General features: G+C 36.5%; 1 protein-coding gene across 1 annotated transcript in view; it reads left to right on the forward strand.

The window, feature by feature from the left end:
• The first annotated feature begins 2,874 nt into the window (after positions 1-2,874).
• LOC129278805 (conserved oligomeric Golgi complex subunit 3-like) overlaps positions 2,875-14,847 on the forward strand; it is a 28,304-nt gene continuing 16,331 nt past the window's right edge. The window contains exons 1-12 of the mRNA XM_064111291.1: positions 2,875-3,067; positions 4,336-4,476; positions 5,101-5,162; positions 6,340-6,505; positions 7,209-7,283; positions 8,185-8,277; positions 8,894-9,019; positions 9,379-9,497; positions 10,270-10,396; positions 10,864-10,955; positions 12,528-12,667; positions 14,420-14,580. Of these exons, the coding sequence (XP_063967361.1) occupies positions 2,918-3,067; positions 4,336-4,476; positions 5,101-5,162; positions 6,340-6,505; positions 7,209-7,283; positions 8,185-8,277; positions 8,894-9,019; positions 9,379-9,497; positions 10,270-10,396; positions 10,864-10,955; positions 12,528-12,667; positions 14,420-14,580 (1,452 nt within the window). The 5' untranslated portion in view covers positions 2,875-2,917. The remainder of the gene's footprint in view (positions 3,068-4,335; positions 4,477-5,100; positions 5,163-6,339; positions 6,506-7,208; positions 7,284-8,184; positions 8,278-8,893; positions 9,020-9,378; positions 9,498-10,269; positions 10,397-10,863; positions 10,956-12,527; positions 12,668-14,419; positions 14,581-14,847) is intronic.

Here is a 14,847-nt window from a genome sequence, read left to right on the forward strand (position 1 = left end):
TGATTTAATTCATATCTTTGAATATAATGTATGAACCAGAAAAAAAAATCACTAATACCTATCAAAGTTATTTCCTCTACCCAATTCCATTATTTTAGAACCTTTTGCAGGGGAGACGCAGAATATTTTGAGAGGGACAAGAGTTACCTAAAAAGGTGACGTCATCTTTTATACTCAATTGAATAACAGGGATGACAAAATTTGTTTGCGTAACCACGATCGACGTGCTAGACCTCTCTTTTTGGAACTCTTCTGTCGTCTTTCTTGAGGGGGCAATCGCCCCTTTCCCGTGAATGACCCCCCTCCCTGACCGACTGCACTATAAACTTTGCCTCGAGAAAACCGAACGGTCGGAATATACTTTCAAGTGAGCTTACGAAATACTGCAAAAGGAAACGCGGGATTATTATAAGCTTCGGGCATATAGGGGTAATTATGACCTGCTTTAGACCCAGTATTTTTTTTAATACTGTGCAGTGCACTTGCTCCATCCCCGTATCACAACCACCCTCTTAAATCCAACTAAGTAATTAGCATGCCATTTCCCCTTTCACAGAAATGCGAGGAAGTACTTTATAAAACTCCAGTCATCGTCACTATAGCTACATAATTGGGGCAAGGCACACGCACACACCACACATGTTGTTGTGTGGGTTAGTTCATGGGTTCATATCGAATGATTAAATGTTCACGGGGTATGCTTACCGAAGAACATGATGCCGGTGAAGATTACGACTGCTCCCGCGCAGTTTCCCGCTGATTTTGAGTCCATTTTCTATATATGACCAAAGTATGAATCAGCTAGCAGCAGCAAACACTTGCTCTCTCGTTTAACTTTAAGCTGATCTCATATTATGGGCGGGAATCATATCGGTGACGTCACACTGCGGGCTCCAGTGCCCACAAACATTTACTTCAAACGATACGAAGCTCCTTAAAAGACAACTTACTTTTCAACACGAAAGTCCCTCGATTAAACTACATTATGATTGTAGAAACCCAAAATCCACCTCAGTTTGGACGATAATAAATAGGAATAGAGTCACCGAAGTTCTTCATGACGAGTGTAAATCCATATTAAAGTCAAGGAGAGAGTAGGCACATGTAGGTGTGGCTATAAATAACCCCATAAGGTCTGTTACCACGAGCTTGCATGTGTTGGAAGAAATGAATAGCACTTTTCCTGAGGGAGGAAGAAGGGGGTTTGCCGCTTTTGGATAGTTCACCCCTGTCAACTGATTAGACTCACCAATACAGTCGTTTTCTTCCTGAGTTCCGACCTAATATCTTATTGGCACATTCCCTTGCTCTGTAGCTGGATTATCATCACTCTAGTAACACAGTGTTAATATATTGTGTAAAATAAACAAAACGGAAATGCTATCCTGGTGAATAGACCCAATAGATCTCAGTGTTTTCGAGCCAAATGGACTTCTCTCCAAATTACTGTTAAGTGCTAATCTTCGGACACTTGATTGTGTTATGTCGATACGCAGAAGCTATTTTGTCGAAAGCTATTTAAACACATTGATCATCAATCGGCAACACCCAGTAACATTGTAAACGTTTCAGAAAGAAGAGACTATAGTAATATCATTTGATTCTTTTTGTGTAATCACCATATAAATAATCTTTGTATCGATCAAAATGTTATGGCTACAGAGTAAATATTTTTGGTGTGGCTGATCACTGTTATTGCTATTCTATGACAGTGCAATATGGTACGTATAAACCCCTTGGACTGACGAACCATATATCTCAAATAAAATAGCTTGAGCCCAATATACATCCAATGTCAGCAACGATGTACATTTATAATAGGAGATGAGATATATTGTTCTCATAAACGATTTCTAGATGCCGGCCTGCTCCATCGGTGCTCGATTGGCCTGATATATAATGCGAGCGCGAAGCGCGAACAGAAACCTTTTTCCGCTGACCTAGAAAGTGTTTGAATCAATAATGCAAGAACAGTGTGAGCTGAAATTACTTGTGATTTTTCAAAATTAATTTTATTTATTAACAGGATCGGTTACAGAATGTTGTTATTCCTCATGATCCTAGAAAATCAAAATCGTACACGTGAAACATTAACACGACCAAGGGATATAAATTTTATAAAAAATTTTATATGATTAAATTTAAAAATGGGTAGTGAATACTGTAAATTTCATTATGTTACAATGTATTTCAAAATAGAAAGTCTTAAAACAGGAAGACCCCCCCCCAAAAAAAAAAAAAAGTAGTAACCAACACGACTCGCGTGTCCCAAAGGTTTTTTTTTCCTTTAAGATTTATATTATGCATTCCCACTCCCCTCTCGCGTCGGGGGTGCACGTAGGCCTACTCTCGGAAAAAAATGAACCAACTGAACCATCTGGACGCCCTCTAAGTGGGGGAGGGGGATTATCCACTATAGATTTCGATCAGTGTGGCCACTCGATCAGTTTATCAATATTGCTGGAACAGCTCCTGCGCTTGTTACATCCCCAATCCTCACAAAGCAGGGCATTGCTGTACGCATGAATTATCCCCCCCGGGGGGGCAAAATGCATAAAATTAGAAAGTGGGGGGGGGAGCAAAGCGACTAAGGCGACCGAGCTTGTAATGGGGGGCAATTTTGCATATTCTAAAGTGAAAGCGAAGGATTTCTTGCACACTTTTGGTAAATTTTTGAAAATGCTTTATATGGCATTAAATATAAGCGGCTATAGAGCCATCCATTTATTTCATTCATTCTTACAAGTACATTGTCTGTGTTCACGAAAGCTTGAACAGTGAGAGTATATAAATAGTTAACAATGTATGAATCACTGACCTCTACTGTGGTATGAATCCATATGCTTATGGCACGCTTAAATATTTTTAAGCACCCAACTCGCGTTCCATACAAAAACTGCCAACGTACACCGGCAAAATGGCTGACCAGCAAAGAATTAAAGCTTTGCGTGATAAAATAAGCACTTGGGACCAAAGGACATCTACAATGGCACCACTGACGGATAGACAAAAAGACAGTTATATGGATTTGACGTCACATGCATCAAATAAACCATTGCCTATTGAGGTATGTTGATCGTTTCTGGAGGCCTAGAACAAGTGGTGGGCTTGGTCGTATCACGTTGCCCCATCCGTATATGTTTGTGTTAGTAGTTTTGATTCAGAGTTGCAGTTAGTTATTAAAGCTGTCGAATTTTCGGCCAATTCAAATGACTATTGTATCCAGTCCGAATTAGTATTTTGTTCGATTTCAAATTATGAATATTTGCAAGATGTATGAAATCTAACAACAGTATCAACAATATCTCAGTGAAATTTGGGGCCTATTTCCCGCCTAGGCTAAGCAAAATTGCAAAGCCAAAACTCAAATGTCAGACAAAATTCAAATGAATGTTTGCAACCAAAATAAAATGGCGCATAGTTAGTGGACTGCAAAAAAAAGTCAAAGGTCAAAAACAGCAATACCACAGTGCCTCTGTTTTGTGTGGCACCTTGTGGCCACACTACACATCAGATTTATTTGATTTAGGCCTAGATCTAAATATAATTTTTAAATATTTTTTTGCTAGGCCTACTTCATCATGATTTAGTTGGACAGAGTCTTGAGGTTTTTTAGTTCAAAAATTAATTTAGATCTAGACTAGCTGGAAGGAATCTGTCGTCCATGTAATCTGAATTCTGTTAATTTTAAAATTTACTATTTCTCTAGCTATTGAGCAGTTAGCGTCACAGAGAAAGAGAGAGAGAGCTAGAGCGGAAAAAAGAGAAAAGGACAATTAGTGGCAATGAGTTTCAAAATTCTCAATCATAAGTATCCTTGTTACACATTAAGTTGATACTGATAGATTTCTTATTCTTGTACATCATAGTTGTCTACACAAGTGTTATTAATATTAAACCCCCTGACTTTTTGGTGAAAATGTAATCACATGTGCACAGTCTTCATTTGCCATAATAATCATAACATTTTTTGTGGGTATTAATGGGAAGGCAACAAGTTTGCATAAATTTTGTCACTTACTTTCCTTCATCCATTAAATGTTGAAAAAAATAATACTGGGAGTCTGCTTGAGCAATGGTGCTGACCATGCTGACTGGAAAGCCAAAAGAAGACTTTTTTCAATATTAGATGTGGCTGAAATTCTATTGCTAGATTTGAACTGCAGATGGCAAAAATAGCCTTCTGGATTGGGTACAAAAGCATAATACATTTTAGTCAAGGGTCGTGTTCCTGTACTTTACATTGTTACTCAAAGCTGTCAAGTTCATTTAAATATACAAAACAAATTTTGTTTGCAACTTTGCATTTTTTTCTTTTCACTTTCTCACATTTAGCTACCACTGGAGGAAGCAGGCAGTTTTTCTCAGCAGCTGTCGCTAGTCTCTACTCCAAACCTCTCCCACAGCGGAGATTCTTTGGCTGAGGGCTTCGCTTCACTTGGGATGAAGGATGAGAAAATCGAAAATGCCCAACAGGTAGTAGCAGTGGTTTATATCCATTATTACCACATATCAAGATATAGAAAAGAAAGAATGTCCTTTGATTTAGATTATCTTCAGGAACTAAGTTTGTACAAGAAAACAGGTTATACATAAATCCATTATGAAACAAAGGTAAATAACTTTAAAATAAAGACTAGTTTATGCAAATTGAAAATAGGGCATCAAGTTATGTAAAACTAATGAAGCCAATTAAGGGGTTAATAAATAAATACACTGTCATAAAGAAAACAAGAACTTGATAATGTAAAAATGTGACTCCCTCTTTGGGAGCATTTTTTTTCCTATTCCTTTTGTCATATTTTCAAATTTTCAAACTTAGATTCTTTTATCCCTTGAATGAAAAATGAATAATATAACCAAAACGTATTGGAAATTCCCTGCCCAATATTAGTGATCTAAGTTATGTGCATACTGAAAAGGATATATTTGGCTCTATACCCTGATATAATGGCTAACATGCAAAGTGTGATAGCAAAGATCTTATCATAGACTTATGCTTAGCTATTAGTTTTTCTCAGATAAACTGGATTAACCTAAATTCACCAAGCCTTTTTTTAGGGATGAAGTCCTGTGAATCATTTTCTTCTTTTTCTTTAGTTCTTTGACTGGTTCAATAAAGTTGAGAGTCAGATGGAACAGGAAGAAGAACTGTGTTACAGGTTTGTATTACTTCTCTTTTATTTCTTATCTTTGTCAAAGTCATATTTTGATTTTGATACATTTGTTCATGGATCCAGAGCCCTGTTGCATGAAAGTTACTATCATAGTAACTTTGCCATCCAATGGTAACTTCTATGGTAACAATGTTAGTGAACCAATCAGAACTAAGGATTTCAGGGAAATTAACACTGGCAGTGGGGCGCTGATGGTCGGTGGTAAGTTTTTCATTATCTAACCATGATTTATTGGGGACATGGGCTGGAGTCTCCAAACCATATAAATAGGGTTGTTGATACTTAGTGTTGTCATTTCTGGAGCAAAAAGCTTGAAAATAAAAGATAAATGGAATGTTTCTGAGATTGTAAGATCTTTCTGAATTTTAGAAATATATATTCAGGATGTTTTCATTCACGTTGGTCTTGGTTTTTGTGTCGTAGAATTCTTTTTTACGGGCATGTTTTATAGGAAAAAAGGGAACAATAAATGTTAAAGTTGTTTTGGAAAAGTGTGGTCACAAGTGTGTACAACAATATAACGGTAGTTAATTGCTCTCAATCTATGATACAGATTATGGTGCTGGAGGTCAATCTAGTAGGCACCATTTCACCAAGCTTTTTGTTCCCCAAGGAGTGGAGAATGCTGATAGATTGTATGTGTACAAGCCTGAATCTAACGAGCAGGGTTGTCTAAATGATGCCCATAAATTGCTTCATATGACTTCGAATTCATAGTGATAAAATAACAAAATGTGATTAATAAAGCCCAAACTTTACTCTGTAAATTGCTCAAGGTGCAATGAGACATAAATACAAGATTTTGAAAGAGTTATTAACAAAGATGCAAGTTTTGATGTTTTCAGAAAGGCTATATTCCAGTAAGTTTGGCATGTGTGGGCGAATGATATGTCCCCACAAGCTCTAAAACCTGTTGACTGTTTCTTGCAACTCCCCATTAGACTACCCCAAATACCTTAAGAAATAGGATGCTAGTAACTGGCTACTTAGTATCATTATCTATTCTTTTTTTCTATCTCTTGTTGGAACGCTCCCCAGGGAATAGAAATGGAGAATACAGTGTGTGCGGGCATGACAGGATCCGATGACTAGGGTAATAATAATTGCAATGTAAATTGCCTAGAAAAATGCAACTTACTATTTATTTTTCTTGTTATCATAGGTCGTACTGTGATCAGCTGAGTCAGTACAAAGAACAATGTGATCTTGTGATGGAAGAGGTTTCTACGGCCTTAGACCAGCTTAGAGACCTCAAGCAGCAGTATGTTCTGGTTGCTACGAAAACCAACGCTCTTCATGAAGCGTGTGAACAATCAATGGCAGACCAGGTATGTCGATATTGCCTCTAGATAAAAACAAAACCAATTAACCGCGTTTAGATATGATGCAATGGAACTCAGCAACATTCGGTATCGTGTTCAGAATGTGGTGAGATTAATCTCCTCACTTATTTTTATGAACACACATTGTACGATTCAAGTCTAAAACAATGACAAACTCATAAAATTGAATTGCTTCCTCTATGGTTAGTATTGGCTGTTGCCAGTACTTTATCTCTTTTATTCCTAGTCATAACTACATGTACAGTGGTGCTAAAAAAGTAAGTGAATCCCACCACCGGGAAACTAACAGATGTCAAATGTTCAAGTTCTATTTAATTGTGAAGTCAGGTGATAAAATATGACATCAAATAAAGTTTGTTTCTCTGGGCTTGCCCGACATTGTAGTGTTGTTGTCTCCATTCAACACTCAGCATGAAGGAGTGCATTTTCTGGTGGGTTTCACTTCCTTTTTTAGCACCACTGCCTTGTTGATATATTTTGTACTTCTAGATTTTCTTTTTTTCAACTTGTGGACAGGTTTTGACTCTCTGAATGGTTTGCAAGAGCCCTTTAAGATGAAGTATAGCTCACTGCTCTGAATGGAAGAATGTTTTCACTTGAACCACAATACTACATTTGATTTGTTTAATAAAATTATTTGCTTCCTAAAGTAGTTGACAGTTCTTCTCTCTCTAACCCCTTCCCACAGACAATGTTAGTGAATAAGGCTGAAGCCATCAGCTGTAAGCTTGCCTACTTCAATGAACTAGAAAGGATCAATCAGGTAAGGAACAGAATTTGATTGGAGCCAAAAAATATATCGTCTTTCGGCTGTTCAAACTTTGGATCTCAAAGATAAGAATTTTTTAGTGCAGCTCAGAAAAATGCTGCATTTTAGAATAAAGGCAACATCGCATTTTCCCATAACAGTCTCCTATTTCATGTAGGAAACACTTTCTAGGCAAGAGAAGGTTGCCACTTGTGTCGACATTCTAAAAACTAGCTGTATTAATTTTTATTAATTTTGAGATTTAAGGGTTTAGCAGTCCACCAATAATATTGAATTGAATATGCATGGATGTTATTTTTTAGTGAAATGTCAAGAGGCCAATGAACTTATGATTTTAGGGAGGAAAATCCAATACATACCACATCTATGTCTTTTGAAGGGGTGAGTAGAATAACATATGACAAAATGTAAGGGTAAAAATATCAATCATGACTAACACCTCACATTGTGGTTATTTATTGATATTTTTATTTATATATATAACAGTCTGCAATCCAGTGTTTGGTTGAATTGCAAGTGATTTTTTAAAATAATAAAACCAGTAAGGCCTACCATTTCTAAAACTTTGTAATGTTTATTCAAGTGAAATATATGTGCTTGGTGTTTGCATTGTTTTTAGTGCAATGATTATATTATCCAAATGCATTTGAAATTTCTAATATGGATGATAATAAGAGTCATTCAAACAGCTGGTTAATTTTTTTTTTTATAACTTCAACTGACGTTTTTATTTTTTATTTTTTTGTCTGTTGTATATTGTTTATTGATAAGTCTATGTTTTTTATGTTTTAACAACTAATTTGTCAAATCAATTTCTCACTGTCTTATGGAGACAATGAATGCTCATCTTATTACGTCATCATTAGATATGTTTGATTTTATTTGTTTTGGACAGAAACTGAGCTCGCCAACGTTTGCTGTCACCAACGAATCGTTTGTGCCACTCCTGTCCAAGTTGGATGAATGTATTGCCTACATCATCGGAAATGTGAGTACATGTACATTGTACATTTCACGCTCTCATGTCCGTATCCTCCCAGATAGTGTCACCCTGGCTTGCCGCATGGTTTCCAGTGAAATTCAGGGGGAAAATTACATGGGAGCTCAGGGAAATTTCATCCCTGAAATGCTCAAAAGAACTCTGGAAAATAAAAAGGGCCCTGGAAATCCCCATTCATTGCAATGTTAAAGCTGTTACAGATGTTACAGATTTATGCAGTAAGTTGTGAAAAGTATCCCCCAAACATATAAAAATAATCTTTTGCATGGTGAAAACATTTCGGGTTATCTTCCAGTTTCAATACAACAACAAATTTTACTATTTACACATTCATTTGATATCTTTATTATATATTCAACTCTAGTTTTGTAACTGACCATTTGACATCACACCTAGGATGTGATCGCAACCAATAGCCTTATTTCATTCCACAATGCCTTGTTTTTTAAACGATTTTGATTCGAATCATAGATATGCAGCCTATGAATTGGAATGGAGATAAAGATATCAAATAAATGAAGACATTGTCACCATAATGGATCGACGTGTGGACTAGAAAATAATTGTTGATTTGTAATACCGTTGTATGTTTAATTCCCTAAAGCCCCAGTACAAAGAATCTGAGCTGTTCCAGGCCAGGTTTAAGCAGTGTTTGAGTAAAGCATTGACCCTCATCAAAGCTGCAGTCTTCACCATTCTCAATGGAGCTACACAACAGGTTGTTCCTAAGGTACGTTTATTGAAATCAAAACTCTTCCAACTTACATAAGCACGATTGAAAGCCTTACTTTCATTTCCCCTTCCCTACTCTCACAGAATTACAGCTCAGAATGGACATATATAGTACATTTTCAGACTCAGCGATATGTTATTGCTGATATTTTGCTTGCGATAATCGACTAACATTGAAATCAGATATATCCACAAGCACTTCTCCAAACATCTTGCACAAAGCAACTTTTGTGTGAGTCTATATAGCATTATGCAGTTGAATGCTTGTTCATGCAATTAATTCATGTAATAAATTGTGTATGAATTCATGTAATAAATTGTTCATGACACTTAATTTTGTTTTATTCCTGTATTTAGGATGTGACGAGTACATCAGAGAATGCGTTCACACTCTTCTATGGGAAGTTTAGAAGTAACGCTCCAAAGATCAAAGCGTTGATGGAGCAGGTTGAACAGAGACTAGACAAGACGCCAGAGTAAGTAGATTAATAACGTTGAATTATTATTTATTTAGCATAACCAAACATATAAACTACATATACAAACAATAGGATAAGGAGAGTCACATGGATGCCAGAAGAGGAAAAAAGATTAACTAAATAACTATAACTCAAAGGTCTTCCTTTTCTTTTCATGTACAGAAAGAATGTACTTATGATAGTGAAAAGTAGTAAAGGCGAAATTGAACAGCTGATATATGATTGATTTGATGATATGTTTATGCAACATGTAACTGATTGATTGGCAGATTATATGATTGATTGGTTAGATGTTTGTAAGACATCAAGAAACTGCTTTCTTGATTGATTCTTCAAATAATTATGTGATTAATTGATTATGTGATTGGTTGATTCCATAATTGATAACGTACAATGTAAGTATTCGTTGAGTAATTGTATTTTATTTGTAATTAATTGCGTTGATGATGGATTGATTGAATTGAATTTTGTTGGTTTCGTTGGTTGGTTGATAGAGTAATTGCTTAATTGCGAAGCTTGCTGAAGTCATGATTTCCTGATTCATTACTTTACTGTATTTATGATTTTGAATTGTAGTGAATTGACTGTGTTTAATAATACCTTGATCTATCATTGATTCAGTGACTGAATGAGGACTTGATTTTTGTTGTCTGTATGCGAGCATTTATTTACTACAAGGTGTTCTTCTTCATCCATTCCAATACTCTTCCCCTCAGTTAAGCGGGACTCTGATAGTAATACTTGTTTTTCTCATTGATATTTCCTGCAGGTACACCACCCTTCTTGGTGATTGCTTACATTGTTACTTCAGTAAGAGGCAGCAGCTTCTCATGCCCAGCATACAGATGGCTGTATCAGAGCTTGCTACTAAACATGCCAGGGACCACTGCTCTCTGGTGAGTTATTCTACTAAAATTGGATGAAATTGTAGTTATGGTGATGGTGGTGTTGGTGATGAAGATGATGGTGGTGGTAGTGGTGGTGGTGGTTGTTGTGGCGGCGGCGGCAATGATGATGATGGTATGGTGGTGGTGGTGAAGATGATGAATGATGATAACGATGATGAAGATGATGGCGATGATGATGAGGATGGCGATGATGATAATGATGAAGATGGTGATGGCGATGATGATGATGGTGATGATGGTGACGACGACGATGTTGATGGTGATGATGATGATGGTGATTAGAATGATGTTGATATTGATGATCATGATGAAGATGATAGTGTAAAGACAATGGTTTTGATGATGATGATGGTGGTGGTGGGTATGAATAACAAATATGATGATAATGATGATGACAAAAACAATGACAATGACAATCTATTAATATTCTGTTGTCACCCATTACACTTTATCAGGTGCGGAGTGGATGTGCCTTCATGGTACATGTCTGCGAGGACGAGTATCAACTCTTCTTTCATTTCTTCTCAAAGTCATCAGAAAAACTGGAGTAAGTTCTCCCTTTCCTTATCACTTCATTTGAATCATATGAATGATGATATTTTAGATAATGTGATTCATGAGTTTCTTTACCTTATTTTCAAACTTTATGAAATGTAAACACTCACATTTATTGTGTGATGGTTCATTTTGATACTTTGAAGTTAGCGCAGAGAATTATTGAGGTGGTTATCTGATTGTACTATCTAGAGATTGGGCTGGGTATGTGTTCTGTTTAATACACTTTTGTGTAATACACACAATTTTAAGGGTCCAGTAGATCCAAATGAGATTTGAAATGATTTCTATTTTCTAATATGAAGACAAAAGTATGAAAACATAGATTGAAACTGTCATGGTTTACATGGTGACACTTCATATTTGCTCCATATTGAGATAATGTGAAATGCAATGCAAAAATACTAACGTCATTACCAGTAAACTTGCATAGTTTTACTTTCCATAAGTCGAATATTCCCCAAGTCAGAGCAGTTGTTAAGACCAGATTTTGCAAAACATTTGTTATATATCTTCTAAGTCAAATTTTTCTTTGTTAAATAGAATTCTGTGTTCCTAAATGATTCCACTGGTAGCAAGTTTACCTATTTATAGTTCATTTTTGTCTCACCTGCATAGCAGAGTGAGACTATAGGCGCCGCTTTTCCGACGGCGACGGCGGCGGCGTCAACACCAAATCTTAACCTGAGGTTAAGTTTTTGAAATGACAGCATAACTTAGAAAGTATATGGACCTAGTTCATGAAACTTGGCCATAAGGTTAATCAAGTATTACTGAACATCCTGCCTGAGTTTCATGTCACATGACCAAGGTCAAAGGTCATTTACGGTCAATGAACCTAGACCATGTTGGGGGAATCAACATCAAAATCTTAACCTAAGGTTAAGTTTTTGAAATGTCATCATAAATTAGAAAATATATGGACCTAGTTCATGAAACTTATACATAAGGTTAATCAAGTATCACTGAACATCCTGCATGAGTTTCACGTCACATGACCAAGGTCAAAGGTCATTTAGGGTCAATGAACTTTGGCCGAATTGGGGGTATCTGTTGAATTACCATCATAACTTTGAAAGTTTATGGATCTGATTCATGAAACTTGGACATAATAGTAATCAAGTATTACTGAACATCCTGTGCAAGTTTCAGGTCACATGATCAAGGTCAAAGGTCATTTAGGGTCAATGAACTTTGGCCAAATTGGGGTATTTGTTGAATTACAGCCATAAATTTGAAAGTGTGTTGGTCTAGTTCATAAAACTTGGACATAAGAGTAATCAAGTATCACTGAACATCCTGTGCGAGTTTCAGGTCACATGATCAAGGTCATGTAAGGTCAAAGAACTTTGGCCACGTTGGGGGTATTTGTTGAATTGCCATCATATCTCTATAAGTGTATTGGTCTAATTCATAAAACGTGGAAATACGAGTAACCAAGTATCACTGAACATCTTGTGCGAGTTATAGTAGTTTTCAAAATCAGCACTGCTGCTATATTGAATCGCGTGATGCAGGTGAGACAGCCAGAGGCATTCCACTTGTTGTATTTTGTTTCCCATAGTGAAATGTTGGAACAGCTTTGTATCAGTCTCTACGATGTTCTTCGTCCTCTGATCATCCACATCAATCACCTTGAAACCCTGGCTGAGCTCTGCAGTATCCTCAAAACAGAAATGCTACTGGATCACGTACAAGCCAATCGTAAGTGAAGCAGTGAAGTCATCCTTAGAAAGTTAATTTTTAAAGGCCTTGTCACATCCTTTCGTGCAAGCCTTGCAGGAGAGTTGTGGGCAATCACCCGCAGCTCACCTACAACAATGTTTTGAGCATGTTCAAAACTTTTCTGTGTGCATATCAGTCTTAGATGTTCTCCTGCGGGGAACTGCGTGCGAGATACACGCGAGATATTGTCTTTGCAGGTGACTTGCAGGTAGCAAAATAGTCACCGGCAAGTTGCATGCAAGGCTTGCACAGAACAGTGTGACAGGGCCTTAATGAATGTTCTTGTTGACTGAATTATTGGTTTATTATTATATTTGAAAACATACCCAACTGCTTAGGAAACAGAGTTGACTGTTGAGAGAAAAATTATTTCTTACTACTATGAAAACTAATATGCTTAATTATGATACATTATGTATATACATGTAATATTGATAAAGCGTTGCTTATCAAGTAGCCCATTCAGAGGCACATGATGTATTACCCCAGGTTAGTTTCTGCTACTGTTTCCAGCGTTTGATGCATTCTCAAATCCTTTCAAAATCAAAGCTTTGTGTCAGAACCAGAATGGATTCCGGCAAAGCTGAGATTTACTCAAGCATTCAATTTATTAATCCTACTTGGTGTCGGTACAGGAAACTCTTCCCCTAACTTGGCTTGAGTGCAGCCAAGTTTTATTCAAATCTTATCGCAGCTAACTATTATCTGCGGACGAGAAATTCTACTGCACTATTAAAACAAATTTAATCCCTTTAAAATAAATTTTGTTTTTATCTTGCTAAGTAGAGGCCTACTGGTTTCTGCAGGCTTCCTCAGACTAGCACTGACTTGCCATAGATGAATGTATCACTGCCGATACTCTATCTACCCCTTCTACGGCGAGTCAGCAATAGTCTCTGAAGAATCCTGCAGAAACAAGTAGGTGAAGCTAGCAATGGAAAACAAAATTGATTGTGAAAATATTAAAATTTGTTAATTAGAGCATTACCAATCAGATGAATCTCTTAATGGATTTTTCTAATGCAAGTTGCTTTCATCGTCTTAACTGATGGTTGATTTTATGGTTAAAGGTCAAGTCCACCCCAGGAAAATGCTGACTTGAATAAATTGAGAAAAATCGAACTAGCATAGTGCTGAAAATTTCATCAAAATTGGATGTAAAATAAGAAAGTTATGACATTTTAAAGTTTCGCTTATTTTTCACAAAACAGTGATATGCACAACTAGGTGAGTCAGTCGATGATGTCCATCACTCACTATTTCTTTTGTTTTTTATTGTTTAAATTATACAATATTTCATTTTTATAGATTTGACAATAAGGACCACCTTGACCGAACCATATAGTATTAAACAATGCTAATTCGCACATGTTCAGGGAGGAATTAATCGTTGTATCACTTGACAATGAGGAGAAAAATAGAATATTCCATATTTCCTGTAATAAAATACAAAAGAAATAGTGAGTGGATGACGTCATCAGTCTCCTCATTTGCATACAGACCAGGATGTGCATATAACTGTTTTGTGAAATTAAGTGAAACTTTAAAATGTTATAACTTTTTTATTTTACATCCGATTTTGATGAAATTTTCAGTGTTTTGCTTGTTGGATTTTTCTCTTTTTATTCAAATCAACTTTTTGTTGGGGTGGACTTGTCCTTTAAACTACAAAGTATTTACTACCTGTACAGTCGTCCTTACCAATTGACTCTGATATTGTTTTCAATCCAGCGAGTGAGCTCGGTGCCTTTGCAGTGGTTGCCAATCAGATGCTAGAGGACGTCCAGGAACGGTTGGTCTACAGATCAAGCGTCTACATCAAGTCGGATATACTCAACTACAACCCAGCCTCTGGAGACTTGGCCTATCCTGAGAAACTAGAAATGATGGAGGTAGGATTGTACTTGTTAGGTCTTTGCCCAATGACGATGTGGGCAGAATTATCTTTTCACATTACATGTTCATTTGTTTTTCAGTCCCTTGCTAATTGTACCTCAATCATTTTAACAGATGTGAAATAAACAATACAAAAGACAGATGTCGGCCATTTGTCTAGTAATATTGATATTCCTTACTTGTGTAGCATATATCACATTATTATTTAACGTCTATATGCACTTTTTGGGTATTATCACCTTAGCCCTAGCCTTGCAGCCTTT

Source organism: Lytechinus pictus, chromosome 16 (genome assembly GCF_037042905.1).
Source record: "Lytechinus pictus isolate F3 Inbred chromosome 16, Lp3.0, whole genome shotgun sequence".
Classification (NCBI taxonomy): domain Eukaryota; kingdom Metazoa; phylum Echinodermata; class Echinoidea; order Temnopleuroida; family Toxopneustidae; genus Lytechinus; species Lytechinus pictus.